Source organism: Drosophila serrata, unplaced genomic scaffold (assembly GCF_035046125.1).
Source record: "Drosophila serrata isolate PLE 108 unplaced genomic scaffold, ASM3504612v1 contig_217, whole genome shotgun sequence".
Classification (NCBI taxonomy): Eukaryota; Metazoa; Arthropoda; class Insecta; order Diptera; family Drosophilidae; genus Drosophila; species Drosophila serrata.
The window spans coordinates 1,176,433-1,195,186 of record NW_028257115.1 but is presented as its reverse complement, the minus strand read 5'-3'; the positions used below and the strand labels follow the sequence as shown (position 1 = coordinate 1,195,186).

The window sequence follows — 18,754 nt, the reverse complement described above, 5'->3', positions numbered from 1 at the left end:
AAAACATATTGGTAAAGGAAGGACATAGCAGTGTAGACGCTTTCTTTTGCTGAGCAGGCACAATAATAGGGACATAACCCCCATCGAGAATGGAGCTGTCAATTCCGCAGAAATATATATATCTAAATGTATATACATATATATCCACATACAGAATTTTTGGCAGACACAGACGCTGCTTATTTTCATATTTAACGGCTTGTTTGTGGCTCTGGGAAATATGTATTTTTTCGGCTTTGTTCTGTTATCGCGCTTTTCTTCTGTCTGTGAGTTTTCACATTTCGCTTTTAAAAGTTAATTTCAAGGCTGAGCTATTCCGCCGTTTCGGCGTTGAAGGGTTTATGAGGGCGGCGAACTGTGGCAAAGCCAACAGGTAATAAGAAGTCACCCCAACCATTTTCCACCCAACTGCGACTTTGCATTTTAAACACACACAACACAAGAAAATTTGTTGGGTTGTTTTTTGTTGGCTTTTGTCGTTCCTTCACCGTCTTGCATATTTTTCTTCTATTTTTTTTTGTTTTGATAACTTTTTTGGGGCTGTGAAAATAGCATCAATAAGCTTAAATAAGCCCCAGCCACAGCCACAGCCACAGCGACATGAAGATGGCATCAGAAGTTGTCCTGGGATACTCCTCCTTGACTGGATTATCCAGAGAGTACGTGGGGGTCTTTGTGTGTATTTTTGTAATGAGATTTTCGCCAGCTCTCAACATGCACATGTGAGCTGTAGTACATATACTATATATATATATATATAAAATGGATTCTAAGTAATTGTGTACTGGCGAGTGGGCGAGTTAATTAAGTGACAGCTAGGACATGCAGCTAGGACTCGCAGGTACAAGGAGTGAAAATGAAGAAACCAAAATGCCAAAACGCAACTCAATCTCAACTCAAGTACATTTTGCATTCTTACCAGTGGTGGGTGGTGTTCTTATTTTTATTTATTTTTGTGTGATAGTTTTTGCTATAAATATTTTGCAGCTAAGCTCAATTTGCAGGTCTTAGCATTCATTCGGTTTTGTCTTTTGTTTTATCTTGTATAATTTACAAAAGGGTTTTCTGTATTCGGTTTTCGGGTTTTCTGTTGAAGATTTCTACCATTTCTGTGGTTTTGGTGGTGCAGTGTTAATCGGTCCTTTTCATTAAGTTAAGCAAAAGAATTACGAATACTGAATATACTGACAGGTGCTGAGGGCTTTAAACAAAGTGTTGTGGCTTGTAGTTAGTGCTTTATGCATTAGTTGATTTGGTTTATTGCTTTTAATTAAGTTTGTTGTGTGGCTTTAAGTTTAAGTTCATTCATTTAGTGTTTTGTCCAGTTTGTGTGGGGTGTGTCAAAGCTTTGATAATGCGACACCGATATTGTGGCTAATAGTGGGAAAGATATGGAAGAGATATTAGAGAAAGAGAGAGAGAGATTATATAGAGGTGTACGATGCAAATGTCAGATTTAAAGTATAGTATAAGGTGTCGATTAAGTGAGAGCCAAATAATGATCAGACACAACTAGCAGCAAGCCACAGTTGAGGGTTTTTGTGAGGAAAAACAGAAAATGCATAGAGTCAGAGAGACAGAGACACAGAGTGAAGTATAGAGGGAATAATAGTTGGAAGACATCAGCAAGAGAGTTTCCTTGCGGCAAGTGTTCAAAGGTTCAGGAGATCCTTGTGGGAAAATCATAAGGCTTAACATCTAACTTAGGGATTATACTAAAGATTATATGGTGACATGAAATAAATCCCGTAAGCAATTGTTTTTTAATTTTAATTATTATGAATAAACCTAATGAAAACCTAAATCCAACCTAGAAAGTTATACATTTTGTACATCCCAAGTCTGTATTAATCAAATTACTGACTGAAATGAGAATCCCTGTTTTGGGTTTAAAAAATAAATGGGAACAGTCTTTCCGAAGTCCAAATATTAATACTCTTGTGTCGTTTAGAAATTTGTTATCATTTCCGAATCTGTTCTATTGTTCTATTATTAATTATTGCATTTAAATATATTATTTTGTATTGCAGATTTTTTTTGTAGATAAACTCAAGCAAAAACAATATAATTGGTATGGATTTTATTGGTATTTTTTAATACGAAAAATTTTGCGACAAATCAAATTTTAAAAAACGCATAACTCAGCCAAAAATGCATGAAATTCAATTCGGAAAGCTGTTATGTGCTAGTTTTTACTTGGTTAACAAATCTGCATACTTAGTTTCAAATGTTAAAATTCTCAGTTTTTGGCAAATTTTTGCAAATTTTAATGATGTAACCCCTTATCATTTTTTCAGATTTTGGCCAAATTTTGAAAAAATTGTTTTTCGTCCGGAGTAATCAGAATCGACGCAGTTTTTTGTGCTGATCATGAATATATATGATCTATAGGGTCGGAAATGACTTCTTGATGTTTTTAAGCTTCTGACTGCTGGGAATTTTTGTTGTTTAGAAATATAGGGTATTCAAATTTATTTTGTTTAATGGAAATCTTGAATTATATTACTTCATGTCACCCCCTTTGGATTTTCACTTTGTAAAATAACAATCATAAGTATTATTAAGCAACCCACGATCTCCCAGTTTATCCGCTATACTCACGTCGCGATCCCATACGCTTGTGCTGCTCGGTGCCCAGGCTCATGGTCCGTCCCAGCTCCCCGCGCACAGCCTTCAAGGATTTCAAGATCTCATCCGGATCGCGTCGAGCCACAGACGAACGGCGCCGGCCCACCAGATAGGAGGTGGGCGGCGTGGCCATGGCGTCCTCCTCTTGCAGCCGCTTTTGTTCGGCATCCTGGAAGCTCGATCGACGCGAACCCGGCAATGAGCGCGAGAAGTCCTTGCCCAGCTGGTAGACCTCCACCTCCATGGTCTCCGACTGCGAGGAGCCACGCCTCGAGCCGGCAATCCAAGCATGATCCGGATGCAGCAGCGATGTCCCATCTCCGATGGAGTCTACGTCATCGGAGATGGAGCGCTGCATATTATAGTCTCGCCTCAGCAGTCGAGTCACATCGCCGCAGGGAGCACCAGCTCCGGCAGCAATGGAGCCACGTGGCGATACGCTAGGTGATTTGCTAATACTAATGCCACGCAACCCCTTGGTGTCCTCCAACCGACACCAGATGGCCTGGTCATCGAGGAAGGCCTGCTGCAGCTCAATACTGCATTCGCCCAAAAAGATGGACTCGGTATGTGGCACCAAGTCCCACAATTGAATGTCTATATAGCGATCCATTAGGGTATCGGCCTTCACATGACCAAAGGTCAGAGTGGCATTCCAAATCGGATTCTGGGTGGGCCGACTCACCTCCGTCTGCTGCACACTGCCATCGCCGCTGTGAAAAGAATAGAGGAAAATAGTTGGGAAAATGATAAAGAAGAATAACGATTTCTCCACTAACCATTTCGGCAGAATGCGGACCTTGGCATATGCCTCCGGCAGGTTGCCATGTCCATAGGCCTCGTCCCTCAAGGCCAGATCATCGCCGGCCATCAGGGAGACGACGAGCTCGTGGCGCTCCGCATGATACCAGACCTGGATCTGGACGCGACCGGTGACCAGTTTCTCGCGGGCAATTTGCTCCTGCGGCGAAGCAAAAGCTCGTTAGTGGGAACAGTCACGCAATCTCCGACTCTCAGAAAGCCTCCTGTTTGCTATTTATTCAACGCTTAACAAACGCTAGGAATATATCTAGATATGCTAGATTTTAATACAAGTCTAAATTTAATATATGTTCTATGGTTTTTTGTGCCTACACAAAAGCGTCTGTTGCCGCCTGGCCTCTATTTACATTTAGTTTTTATTTTTATTTTCCATTTACATTTTACAATTCTTCGGCTGGCTGGGCTTCTGTTTTAGTTTTTCGCTTACGCTTTTGTTGTGTTCTGCTGGTGGTGTGTGTGTGTGTGTGTCTGTGGAGTGTGTGTACATAACTAAACAACAAATTAAAGCAATCAAAACGTAAATAAAACTAATTAAACGAGTGAGAACGAAGGGGGTGGGAATGGTGGCTGCTTGTGGCGGTTTTTTTGGCATGCCAGTGAAACTACACATACTACATATAACTTTTCCCCCTTTGGGGAAAAGCACACATAAATATAATGCAAATTATGATGTTCGCATGTGTTTTCTATTTACAAAAAGGAAGCACTGGGATGCAGAGACACACAAATGCACACACACACACACACAACACCCATGCACAGATGATAAACAAAGGGAACCGCAAATGCAATCTGCTTCAGGGGGCTCGCTCTACTCGGTGTTGTGTCTCTCTAGTGTTGTATGCTATGCGTTTTGTATGGGCCCCCAAAAGCGGAAGTCATTGTGGTGCAGTTGCGCATGAAGGTCCTGGCGATTGTTGCTGCCGGTGCTAGTTATACGTGCACTGAGAAAATAGGTAAAAACTTGTTGGTTTATACTAAAACTACTAATAACAATATGAATTATCAAGATACCTAACATAAATACACGCAATATGATATATATTGAACCTTATTTATTATGATTTCTATTCCTAACTCAAAAAATTCGAACTTTATTATACATTTTTCTTTTACAATTAACCCTGTTTAATTAATTACTTCGATATACCATCATTTAAGCTCTCTAAACTATTCCAAAATTTGATTTTTCCCCAGTGCCGGTTAGTTGGTAATGGCGCGTACCTTCATAACATATTCATGGCGTGTACATGCGCAGCAGCAATAATAAAAACAACAACTATAGCTCGGGCATCGTCGAATTGACTTTCTCCATGGCAGATCTGCAACGGAAGCCGCCATATTGCAATAACGTGTACGAAAGCGGAAATGGAAGCCACACACCAAGCACACACACACATACAGGAACATGTATTCCAAAAACTGCGAACTGTTGCTCGCAAAACTTTTTTACGAGCAAGCAAAAAAAAAAAAGAAAATTTTCCGGGGGGAAAAGAAAAATATTACCGCGCGCACACTTCTCATCTGTGGGTGGAAATCGAATTCGTGTTGGGACTCTCTTAAAAGGCGGCGCGTTTATTTTTATTTTTATCTACAGGTAAGCAGGCACATGTACTTGCAGGATTATTGGAGTTTATCAGGCATCAAACAGGCGCCGGCGATAAAAGCCTAAGCACTTGAAAAACTTTTCCATGGGCAAATATGAAGAAGGAGGCGAACGGCGGCCTGTCGTCGATAATAATAATGACGAGGCCCAGGTCTCTGTCTGGATCCTTTCGCCTGGCCTGTGGAATTGTTGTTAAAAGTTTTCTAATTTTCGACATTTCAAGCATTTTATGCCTCGCAGCTGTCAATTAAAGGGCGACAGGCGAAGGCGACCGCACCTGTTGCTGACAAGTCCGCTGCCAAGTCGGCTAACCGCGGGGATCCTGCGGGAAGAGCCAGGACTCGCTCACTTGACACCTGGCCTCATACACACACACACACATCTATATATATACATATATATCTATATAGATTTGCCCCCTTTTTCGCTGGAATATACATATATATAACTCAAAGTGACACAAAAGTTGCGTATGAATAATAAACGAAGACATGCCAGAAGTTGGGGGAGCGGGGATTTAGATTTAGAAACACAGAGAGATAGACACAGATATATGTATATACAAGAACTAATCCTATAAATGCTACATACAGGGTATATATTTACAGGGCGGGGACCAAAGTTTCTTGATTTCGAATTAAATTCATTATGCACATTATGTGTTTAATAAATGAATCAATCAATCAATCGATCCGCGGCAAGTCAATCAATCTGCAATCAATTTCGATGACAGTCTCGGTTTCTCTCTCTTTTACTTCTTTTTTTTTGTTTGTTTTGTACATAAGTTATATATTTAAGCTTGTTTTGATCTCGTTTTCCGTTACTGTTTCAATATTTTCGGTATTTTTCTGTTATTTGTATCTGTTTATAGCCATAACTCGTGCCAGCTGGGGTTACATTTTGGTTGTACAGGAAATGAAAATTGAGTTCGTATACAATCGATAATCGGTGGTGGTAATAGTTTATTTATAAAGTATTTGTTTTTGGTTTTGTTTTTTTTTTTGTTGGAGAAGAAATGCTAATCGGTTTAAGTTTAAGGATTCAAGATTCAAGAGCCACTAAATGCTAGTCAAACAAATTTGTAGGCTTAGGCGTTAGGTTTTTATGCAAATTAGGCAAAATGCAAACAAATCAAAGTGACTTGAACTCAACACGAAAATGTAACTGGAATTGCAAACAAAAAGTGAATAGAAAACGAAGAAGAAACTGAAACATTTCTGTGTGGTGTTCATATGTTTCTTTCTGTTCTGTTCTGCGACCCTGGACCCAAGTACTTTAGATGCTGTTCAGGAGACCACTCTATAACTAGGCACGAACATCGGGTACATTAGCGCACAATAAGCTTTTGTTTGAAACAAACGAAAAAAAACGGGTAAGTAAAAGACTGAAAAAGTGTGTGTGGTAATATATAGACAGGGCTTCGCATCGGTGTGAAATAAATACACGACACTATAGTTCATAGAGATATAGGTATATACGGTAGCGGACAGCGGCATAATTACGGAGAAGAAGAGTCGGAGGGTTTTATGCAAAGCCAAACTGAACAGATCCAAAACCAAACGGAACGAAAGGAAACAAAGCGGGGAATCGAGACGAAGGTGAAGGTAAACATTTGCTAAGCGAAAGCCAAACAAAAGCTCATAAATTGACAGAGAGAAAGAGTGAGTAAGGAGGGAAAACAGGGCGTATACGTAATAAATAAAATGGAACCAAATCGAAACCAAAACGGAAACGGAAACCGAAACCGAGGCAGAAATAAACGCAGCATTACATGAAACAAAACAAGGAGAAAGCAGCGCACTTTACAATACATATTGATGGGGGTCTTTACAAAATGTCTATATATATATATTTATATATCTTAAAAGAACCTGGCTATGTTACACACTTGGTCAGGGGGGAGGTATAATAATTATCATAATAGTTTAGTTCTCTAGTGGGCTTTTTGGGGTGCTAAAAACTGTACAGAGCATGTCTAGATAGGGGCTATCCGAGTAAAAGATATAGTATTTATAGGGGTAGAGGAGGCAGTTGGATGCTTAATGTACAAAGAGTACTGTGAGTTGCTTTTGTTCATTTACCATTTGACTGATGGCTTCGGTGATGGGGTCTTTTCGTTTTTTGTTTTTCGGTTGACGGTGATGGTAGACACGGCGGTGATTCGGCGGATCTGCGGATGCGGGTCTGCTGCTAAACCGGCTGCTGTGCGAAAGGATATAAAGCAAGTCCTGGCGAGAGAGAGATTCTCAATTGTTTGCACGCGGTTCGTTTTGTTTTGCAGTTTAAATAGAGAGACTTTATTTTTCACATTTCTTTTGTTGCTTGTTTTTTCTTTTTGTTTTTGTTTTGTTTGTTAGCAGTTTTTTGTTTTTCTTATCAGTTTCGTTTTTTAGGTTTCTAGCACATTGGTACGCTGGTATACGCTTTAGTGACTAATAACTGGATGTATATAGATATATATATTTGATGTATCGTATAGCGCAGATATATATATTTATAGAGATTGGGTTACATGCGACAAATTAATCTGCGGTTAGCGGTTAGTGCTAATCTTAAAAACCATCATCAGTTTTTGTTCACATTTATCCTCAACCTCACTCTCCAGCCCAATGATGTTGTAAAGGTTTCATAAATTTAGTACATAATTCAGTTTACACAGGTATAGTTTACAGTTAAGGTTACAGTTAAGGTTACAGTTAAGGTTACAGTTACGATTACGGTTAAGGTTACGATTATGATTACAAGTAAGGTTACGGTTACAGGTTACAGGTTACAGGAAGTCTATACAAAAGGTGTTGTGATCGAAATCAATGTCAAGTTATCACCCATCTGACAGGAGTTACATAGCTAAAAAAGCATCATCTTTGCTTCAAGGTAAACGAGTAAATTCAGTTAGATCTTTCTAGTTTCGAAAATGATTCGGCACTCTCCATTCTTCACACTTAAAAACGAGTCTGTTATGTTATGTTATGTACGAGTAGGTGGGCTCCACAGTGTTTCTCCTTCGTTTCCGTTTCCGCCTTCAGTTATTTTGACATTTACAAAAACACAGCTCTAACAATGACATAAATAGAGAGGTGGACATATACATGTAACTTGTATTGGGTCTACAAATAATGCGCACAACTCTCGGTCTTTAGTCGTGTGCCAAATACACATTTTATATTATATATATGTATATATATTTATAGGGAGTCTCGGGTACTTTGGTACTTAAAAACACATTAAACATTTCAACAACAAACTACTACTTTTGTTCTTTTTTTTTTATCCAATTTGGTTTGGTTTTTTTGGTTTCTGATTTGCTTATATCATAAAGTCAATAATAACATTTAAAACACACACAAATATTTGTTAAACTCTGTTCGCTACAAACTTTGCACTAGTAACATTTATATAGATTTCGGTTTTTGTCGCTCTATAAACTATATATATAAACAGGAAGGGCTACTTAAAATCCCCTGACAAGGTGCCAGAATGTAATGTAGGTTTTTTTTTTGCCGAAATCCAATGTAAAAATAGGTCGATTTGGGAAGTACAATTCACTACAAGCATTCGGGCAGCTTGCCAGGCGATTTCAAATCTTTAAAACCCCTTTTTCTTCTTTTTAATATTTAACTGGCCCAAGTTCAGACTCAGAATGGCCATTTTACGAGTATATATATTTAGTTAGCATAACGACGATATCGCGTCTCTGTAGGTTTTTGTTCCTTTGTTATTATTGTATTCGATTCGCAGAGATCGGAGCTCTCTGCTCAAGCGGCTTTTCGGAATTTAGGTTTTAGGATTTAGGGGAGTAGCTCATAATTCGTTTCTCGAGTGTGAGTTATCATAGACACGAACGTTATCAGTTAAAACTTTATCTTAAAACCCTATTGTTGGTGCTTTGTTCTTACTGTGATCCTCGGAGGGGGCAATTCGATTGCCCCGCGAAGAAGTATTTAGAAGGTTTCAACCGAGGAAAAAAACAGACTTGAAAATGAAGAGAATATTATGCGATACAGTCTGTATCGGATCCACATCCTTGAGCATACACATATCTATAACTCGCGGACTATATAGTTAGTTAGGTTCGCTAAGGCTTAGTCTCTATATACGTTAGTTGGGCATGTTAGTAATATATATATATATTTTTGTAGTTTTTTTGTTTTATTCTCGAAATCACTAAGTTCTACCAACACCGAAAAAATAAAATGTTTATATTCAAGTACATCTGGTGGTTATTATGACAAAGAATAGCAATATATGAACACATTTAGCCATTTCGCATGGTTAGTAATTATAATTTGTAGTAGAATATCAACGGAAAACTCAAGTGTAAGTTGAAAACTCAAAAGGGAAACCCAATGGAAAACACATAGAAATAAGGAATAATATATATATATTACTCAGTTAAGCTACGGTAAATATCGGGGATGAATGTGTTATTTGGTAACCAAAAGCAAAAGTTCAAAGGAAATCGTTGAATCAGTGACTAGAAAAGGTGAGTTTTATACGAGTATTTTGATATATATATATATATACTGGTATATATAGCATGGAAGCTGCAATTCATGTACGAAGAGTTCAATTCATTTCGTGAGAGCACTTTGTGAAAGCTGAAATCGTGTGGAAAACTGCTGCAAATGCTTAAGCTGCATTTAATAGCTACTTTTATATATATATATAGTATATAGTATGTATATGGTTTCAGTTTTTGTTTTTTGACGTTCAGTTTGGGCTTTAGTTTGGCTTGCTGCACATAGCTCGGTGTGTTCTCAATTATGCGGTACGTTTTAAATAAATATAGTTGTATATAGTATATGGTATATGGTATAGTATGTTCACTCTTCCTCGACTGCTGCCGCAGCGCAAGTTCTCTTACTCAAAATGAATAAAACGAAATAGTTTTATACCGGAGTTTTTGGTAATTTCCGTCTAGTTGGCGATGCTGGTGATTTGTCTGTTGTGGTTTCGGGTTCTGTTTTTTCATTATCATTATTTTTTTTCATTTGTAACAAGAAACGAGAGCAACAAATGAAAATTATGTAAATGTCATAGTTGGGCTTTATTATATATAAATATAATTAGGTAAGTTTATGTGGGGTTTTATGTACAGGTATTGGGATTTCTTAATGTGTTTTATTATCAATCAAAGATCAACTTACCCGCAATGAGGCCCAGGCCCACGGGTCCGTCCCCGGAACGCCGTGGTCCACTCTGTCCACCGGCATTTCCCGGCGGCAGATTCTCGTCGAACAAATCGCACATCCGGAAATCCGTGGCATGCTCCACCAGCAACTCAACAATGTCCCCAGTGCGATCCATAATGGAGCAGACCTCCTCGAAGCTACGATCAATCAAGGACATTCCATTCCATTCCAGTATCTGTAGAGATTGTAGGTGAAAATATGAAGTATATATATTTTAACTGGGATATTTTTAGTTGAATAAGTCAAATAAGGTAAGAAATATTTTCATTTTAATATTACTATGTATTATGATAAATCAAATTTTAAAAATCTCTTAACTATGCCAAAAACTCATTAAATTCAAATCGGAAAGCGGTTCTCTGTTAGTTTTTATACGGCTAACAAACCTGCATACCAGATTTTAAAATTTAAAAAGTTAAATTTTTTATCGAATTTTTGCAAATTTTAATGATGTAACCCCTTATAATTTTTTCAGATTTTGGTCAAATTTTGAAAAAAATGTTTTTCGCCCGGAGTAATCAGGATCGACGCAGTTTTTTGTGCTGATCATGAATATATATGGTTTATAGGGTCGGAAATGACTCCTTCGATGTGTTTTAAGCTTCCGACTGAAATGAGAATCCCTGTTTTGGGTATAAAAAATAAATGGGAACAGTCATTCCGAAGTCTAAATATTGATACTCTTGTGTCGTTTAGAAATTTGTTATCTTTTCCGTATCTGTTCTATTGTTCCATTATTCATTATTGTATTTAAATATAGTATTTTGTAATGCAGAATTATTTTGTAGATAAATTAAAAAAAATAATAAATAAATACAAAAAATAAAATAAATAATTGGTATTGATTTTATTGGTATTTTTTAATACGAAAAATTTTGCGACAAATCAAATTTTAAAAATCTCATAGCTCAGCCAAAAATGCATGAAATTCAATTCGGAAAGCTGTTCTGTGCTAGTTTTTACTAGGTACAAATCTAGTTTATTAGTTTTAACATGTAAAATTTCTCCAATTTTTGCCAATTTTTGCAAATTTTAATGATGTAACCCCTTATAAAATTTTCAATTTTTTGAAAATTTTTGAAAATTTTTTTTTTTCGACCAAACATGGCTAGATCGATTTGGCTTTCAATACTGATCAAGAACATATATGATTTATAGGGTCGAAAATGATTCCTTCACTTCGTTTTAAGCTTCTGACTAAAGTTATAATACCCTGCCAAAGTATAAAAATTGCTTGGCTCGTAAATAACAAATATTGAGATGGAATTTTCACTCCCTCCATATTCCCATTCCAAATTGTGTCAGCCAAAGGTCATCAATCATGAGCTATTAATTTTAGGCCTGGCAGCTGGCAGCGCGTGCACTGCGGTTGGCCGCACTCCAGCACCCCTTTTCGAGGTCCTGCCAGCAATTATTCCATCCCAGCTTAAATACTTCACCATGAAATCTCTGGATCCCCCATACTCACCTTGTCGCCCTGCTGCAGGCCATTCTTCTCCGCTGCTCCGCCGGGCACCGTCCATACAATGTAGGCAAAGAGACGGCCATCGGCTCCAGTCTTGCCACCAACGACTCGCATCCCGAAGCCACGTGCTGTGCAGGATGAGACAACAAGGCAACAAAGTAGTAAGATTTAATAATAAGAGCCAGCTCACGCGTCTGAAGATTATGCCAAGAGGCCAGGGGAGGAATAATCAATAGACTGGGAGCGGCAGAGAGGTGCTTCAAATGTAACGAAAAATCCGGGGACTGCGACTAGGCACGTACACCAAGATACAGATACAAATTTCGGGCATGTGGCAACAATTTGCGTTGATTTCATTTGCACTTTCCAGTGGCCAAAAATCCCGTCAAAATAAACCCAACCGAAACTGAACGAAATCCTCACGTTGCGCATACGCCATGTCGTCCCGCTCTGTTTGTGTCTGCAAAGTTTTTCTGCTTAGTCAGCGCAAAGTCCTAACTGGATGGATGTCCTGCTGGTCCTGCTGTCCATTCGCAGTATTTTTCTTTTTCGTTAAATTGACACAAATTTATTTGTGCGACATAAACTTGACCCCTTCAGACATTTATTGCACTTTAAGTGGGGGTGGTAGCAAAATCTGTTAAGGGAGCTCTTACATCACTGTAGATTTTTCATTTTGTGCAAATATTATCCATAAGTTTCAATGAAAACTAAAGTTTAGCTGCTTTTGGCTACAATGAAACGAGGATTCAGTGCGGACTTAAATTGGGAAACAAAAAAACTTAAATATGCAGCATTGTTGAATAATTTAAAAAGTTTTTAAGTACAAGTAAAGAACTTAAAAATATCTTTAGGGAGTAAAGAAAAGGTTTTTAGTAATTTGTCTTGCTTAAAATAGATTATGTTTAAGAGCAAAGTTGTATTATTTATTTATTATTATTATTTTCCCTTAATTTTAATGCCTTACTTTGGTTCAAATGTAACCCTTAAAGCGCTCAGTACATTTGAGAAGGCGGTTGCCTGGCGAATGAATCCAAACAATTTAATTAATTAAATTGCAATTTCTAGAGGGGGCTGCAGTTCAGTTTCAAGTACTTATCATTTGGCGCAGAAAACTAATTTCAACAATTTGTGCACCGAAAACTTGGCGAAAGCGGATTTCCGCCGCCACTGCCAAGGGCCGCAGGCCAGATCCAGACCCAGGCCCAGGCCCAGGACCAGGTCCAGGACAGACAATGGCCAAGAAAGTTAACCGGTTCGCAGCAGGGGAGCGAGAAGCGATGACAATGAAATGCCGTTGCCAAGGTGAGCTTCCTCCAAGGAGCTGAAGGTGGAGCTGTAGCTGTAGCTGAAGCTGGAAGGACACAGCGGGAAGGACGGCTGAGCTGAGCTTTGCTCAGTCCAACTTTTGCGCAGGAAATGGCGGCAAACTTGGCGGTGCTCCTGCCCCCCGTTAGTATGCAATAAAATGTTGCGCATCCGCTATCCACCATCGGAGCCATGTTGATTCAGGCGCATTGATACCCAATTAGGATAAGGCGACATTTTTTTTCTTCGTAACCCGCCCACTTCCTGCCGCTGTTTGCTGAGTGTGTTTTAATCAAAAGTTTTTTTTTGCCAGGACTGCCGCCTAAAGACTGCAATAAAAACGATATAAATAAAACGCAAATCCTTTGGCTGTCAGCGCGAGCAAAAGAAGAAAGAGGAAAATCAAGAAAACGAGCCTTACATTGAGAATAAAAAAGGGAAAGAAATTAATTTGAAATAGAGGAAGTTGTGTTTAAATCATTGAAAATTTGAAGACCAGTAAATTGTTTTACTTTCGCGGAAATAAGTCAGACGAAAAATAATATAAACTACAAAATCTTAGTTATTTTTTATCCCTTCTTAATCAATAAATTCTTGTATATACTTCATAAATGGTAGGTAAAACTTTTATATATCTCTAAACCCTAAAAATCTTGTCTTTCACAGCATTTCCAATATATTTTGATTAAAAATATATTATTTTCAGCACTAATCCAAATACTTTTCCCAGTGCAGCTTATTCTTTTGATGACGCAACAGTTTTGGGTTACTCGCGAATGCCGGCCATTTGCCTTTAAGCCAGCACTTAACATGGCCAAAATGCGCGAGCTGAGTGAAATTTTCGATTCGTTTTGGCCATAAAAATCATGGCCCTCCAAACTGAGCTAAGCTGCTGAGCTGAGGTAAGGTCCTCCTTTTTTTTGGGCTATTTCCAAAGTCCTTTGTCTCATTGTTCCACTGCCCAATGTCCGCTGGCCCTTTTCCGTGAGTATTTACCATTCTCTCGGCCAGGTCGGGCTTTTATGATACAATTTGTTTGCCGGATGGCCAACGATTTTTTATGCGCCCATCATTGGGATTTAATAAGCCCGAGTCCTGGCCACACACAAAGGTGTGTGTTGTTTATGGCCAAAAAAAGTGAGGATGCCAAGGGGTTAGTCCTATTTGGGGCATTGGCATCCATTTCTTTTGTTGCCCGAAGGCCGTAAATATGCCGGCAAATTGAATCAACATATGTGCACGTGCGTATGGTCCGCAGGACGTTCTCAGGACGATTTGCACATTGAATAGCGAATATTCCCTTAAAGATTTTCCACTTTAATTGGAAAAACTATCTGTCCAAGGTCCTCCTCCTTTCTCCCTTTCTCTGGGGTTTTTTCTTTGGCAACTTTATAATTTGTGTCCTGGCAGTGGCAGTGTCCTTGCAGGAACAGACACATCCTGTGTAATGGCATTAACTGAGCAAACTTTTAGCTGGCACACATTGAACGACTTAATCGATGCACACAGGTGCACTGCCAGCACACCTTGCATCCTGGCAACCTCGTATCCTTGCCGCACACTCCCACGAGAATTGTTGCCCAAGTGTGGGAAGAGTCAGAGGAGCGTAAGCGATTTAGTGGCTTCTATCAGTTGCCATAAAAATTGACTCTTAATTAAACTAGCAAAGCGAGAGACATGGAGAAGATAGTGTTAGTCGAAGAACGACCCAGTCCTGGCCATCAGCATTTCCCTAGATTAAACTAATAAACCAACTGAAGACGAGGTGGCATCCTTTGGCAGCAACTAAGTCTGCTCGAGAGAGTCTTATGGAAAAATCCCCTCGATGCGAGTGACTTGCGGAGGCGGAGAACTATGAAAAGGCAGCCAGGCGAGCAGAGGCGTGGTTGCCCAAGGATGTGGATATGGCCACCTGTTGGCCACAGAACCGGGGCACGCAATGCCAGGACCTCTGGTTTCGTGATTCCCCGCAATAAATGACTGTGTGTGCGGCTCATGAGGCTGCATAAAATTTCATTAGGCGTGTTAAGGCGCCATTTGCAGAAACACCTGCACCTTCCCCCGCCAGGGAAACCGTGTAGAAACCCACCAGATCCTCTCCTCCCGGCGATTAACAGTCGCTATCGGACATCGTTGGGAAACACTTAAAGCGATGCATAATTGAAGGCCCGAGTTGGAAATGCCGACTGGGAAACAATTCAATTACATGGCTCCCTTGGCCCATTGCTGGATGGATCTCTTGCTCTCTAATTAAAGTTCTCCATTAGCCATGCGAGTGCAGCGGCTAATTAAGCTCACAGGTGTGTGTGTGTGTGTAGTGCGTGTGTGCACCTGGCAATGTGTGTAATGTTAATGCAAAAAACTGTACCATGTTTCGGGGTGCAGCAATGAAATTACAAGGCATTGCCAGGCAAATGGGGCGTCAGTCGATATTAGTGATGGTATAAAATATATATAATATACATATACATATGAAAAATATATAGTAACTGTACAGACATTTATATAGCACTTTAATAAAATATATAAAAAATATAATAACTATACAACAAGATCTTAAATATAAATCGGAAGGAGGGAAAACCAACCTAAATGTGTACTATGTTTAATATTTAGCTTTAAAGAGTCTTTAAAATTAAATTTCTTTGTAATTCCATGAACTATTTATTTGTAAAAAGTTCAACTAAGTTGTTGCTACTATCATAAATATTAAATACGTTTAAGAAATTATATTTATCTTATGAAAGTTTCTATTTAATGCATTGTAAAAGCTCTTGGCTTAAACTGGCCTTGTTTTAGAAGTAGCAAACCCCATCTTCAGCACCCATAATCAAATTTCTTTACTTTAAATACTATTTCACAGCTCAAAAATGAATCTAATATTTCCTTTCGATATTAAATATCGTTTATAATCCCCTCGATATACATCTCCAAGTCAATATATCAAGGAAGTTGAAGCACAGCTGTGCCTTAGCCACAAGCCATGTGTCCTAGAGTCGCGTCTCCTTGTCGTCGCCTCCTGTACAGAGCGTATGTGAGATGTGGTTAAGGCGACGCGATGCTCTGCTCTGGCAGGTACAAGGATAAGGATATACAAGGATATATACGGCAAATACCAGCAGCGGTGGCAAGCCAAGGAAATGGTTTAGCACATTAAAATTCCACTTGCTTCGCTGCATATCAAATATGCCGGGGTAAGCAGCCACTACAGCCGGGTTATATGGAGACCAGGCTCGCTCCCGAGTGGGTTTAACTCATGATATCGCCAGGATTCAACCCACATTCCTGCATTAGCTTGCAGCTGCGTGTGCCTGTGCCTGTCTGTGTCCTATTTGTTGTTGGTTATTGACATTTCTGTTGTTGCTGCTTCTTTTTTTATGATATGCAAATTGAAATTTTATATTAGCAAGCGCACGTCGCACCGGTGGCTAACCGATGGGAAAAAAAGTGGGGGAAAACTTCCTGAAGGCTGCCAGCGGCTAGTTATTTTGATTGGAATTATAGGCGGTCCTTAAAGGCTTGCCAGGATATCCCAGAAAAGCTATAAGTGGGCATGAACTTGAGAATCATTTTATTGAATAGTTTTATTGGGGTTTTGATGAATCAAATATATCAAAAATAGAAGCAAAACTAACTTCTAACTAACTTTAAAAACTTTAATAATTTATCATAACTAAGACAAGAATGCATTAATTTCAATTCGGAAATCACTCCTATGCAAGTTTTTGTTAGCTTAATAACACTGCATACTTAGTTTGTAATTTTAAGAAATTCAATTTTTTGGCAATTTTAATGATGTAACCCCTTATAAAATTTTGGAAAAATGAAAAATTTTTGAAAAAAAAATTTTTCTGCTGGAGATGGCTAGAAAGATTCTCCTGTTGATGCAGATCAAGAATATATATGACTTATAGGGTCGAAAATGACTTCATTACTGTTTTGTGAGAAATAATAATATCCTCTTACGGAAAGAATAATTATTCCCTGTAAAAATACTTGGTGATAGAAATTTTAAGCTTTTTATAAATTTAGTTATATACTTATGCCTTTCAAAGGTTTTATTTTTACATTTATTTGCAGTTATAAGTCATGGGGATAAGTGGGAAATGAAAGGAAACCTTTTAGTTCTGTCCAAAAAAAAAGATCCCAATTTGTGCCAAACTTTTCACTCTCAACTCACAACTTGAGCCTGCCTGCCTGCCAGTTTCCTCACTTCCTTTCAGCCAGTTTGCTGCCAGTCTTTTGAAATTTGAATTTTTTCCTGCCCATGTCCTTGGTCGAGAGAGAGAGAGAGAGAGAGAGAGAGGGAAGTGCATCTAAGTGTCGAAGCTGTTTGGAGAGGAGGAGGAGCGTTCTTTTTCCGTTTCCCCTAGTCTAGTCCTGACCGTGATATGTTGGCCATTTTTTATTGCATTCGACTGGCAGCCGAGTTGACCATGCATGCATATGCCAAAACATTCGTGGGGCATTATTATTTATGGCCAGCAGGGCGTGAAGTTTTTCATTTTCCCCAGTTGCATCTATTTTTTATTTGCTTTGCCATTCCAGCCTCTATGACCTGGTATTTAAATTTTTCCCTTGGATTCTAATGCTCACGTTCCTCTTGTATTAATTTTCATGCTCCGTGGGTTTGTTCCGCTGTCGATAATTAAAAATTCATTTGGCCTGCTCGGTTGCTCTGACTGGCCCCTCGAGGTATGCAACACAAAAATGCATATAATTAAAATACATTCACAGGAAGTGAAGGAAACAAAAAGAAGGGAGAGAGAGGCAATAAAGACCTCACACACACACACACACACACACACAGACATTGTCCAACAATGCCATACAAGCTTAATGTCCTTTTGGAGCACGGAACAGTGCTGTTTGGCATAAATAATATATTTTAAAATAATAAAATAATAAAGAGGAAATAAAAAGTAGTACAACATCCTTTTGAAAAAAAAGTATCATGAAGCCTTATTACTTGTTAAAAATATATATGAAAATATAAACCTCGAAAAGAGACACATAGCCAGCACTGTCCTAAAGAGCGGGGTAAAATTTGTGGTATGTCCTTGCCTGCTGCTGCAGCTCGTTGCTCGTTGCTCGTAACTCGTAACTGGGAGCCCGGAGCTCTCGGTGCCTTTATGTCGATGAAATCCTCTCAGTTGCTTAATCTGCTACCAGTCTGCTTCCGCTTTGGGTTTCATTAAGGCCCACGGGGGCCAAAACCACATTATCCTTGGCGCCCATCCCGCAACCATAGCCTCGAATGCCCCTGCACTTTTGCCAGGGGGGAATTAAGTAACCCACAGACCCAGCCCAGGACGCAGACCCAGACCCAGACCACTCCGGAGGACGAAGTCCTGGCCCCGTCGCTTCGTCGAATTAGCATAACCAAACGTTGTAATGAGTCCTGTTTACTTGCCCATTTCCGGTGCGGTGCCAAGGGCAGGACATCAACCAAAGCCGGATGGAGCGGACAAACAATCCTCACTCACTCTTAGTTGTACACAGGAGAAAATTACTCTTCAAGGGATTTTTTTGAAATATAAAATGTATAGAAAGTTAAGGAGGTTTTCAAAGATATATAAAATAATGAAAATATGACGAGGAGGAAGTATTTAAGTTATTCCCTAACAGAAATATATATTAATAATTATAGAAATACCATTTTCTTATTTCTCCCAGTGCACACTCCCTCACACCCACACACTCTTATTCGCAGCCACACATTAAGGTAAAACC

At 39.1% G+C, this 18,754-nt stretch overlaps 1 protein-coding gene across 6 annotated transcripts in view; it reads right to left on the bottom strand.

The window, feature by feature from the left end:
• Nucleotides 1-18,754, bottom strand: part of Fife (regulating synaptic membrane exocytosis protein fife) — a 72,003-nt gene that overhangs the window by 9,321 nt on the left and 43,928 nt on the right. For 2 of the 6 annotated variants that reach the window (XR_015270912.1, XR_015270913.1), the window contains 6 exons: nt 11,717-11,841; nt 10,204-10,423; nt 9,952-10,016; nt 3,408-3,589; nt 2,602-3,341; nt 920-1,374 (listed from right to left, as the gene is read on the bottom strand). Coding sequence is in view for 4 of the 6 variants with exons in the window: in XM_020958768.2 (XP_020814427.2) it covers nt 2,602-3,341; nt 3,408-3,589; nt 9,952-10,016; nt 10,204-10,423; nt 11,717-11,841 (1,332 nt within the window). In the remaining 2 variants the exon portion in view is untranslated. Of the gene's footprint in view, nt 1-919; nt 1,375-2,601; nt 3,342-3,407; nt 3,590-7,137; nt 10,017-10,203; nt 10,424-11,716; nt 11,842-18,754 lie in introns of those variants that run through there. The other 4 variants (XM_020958768.2, XM_086829553.1, XM_086829555.1 and 1 more) reach the window with 3 other exon arrangements.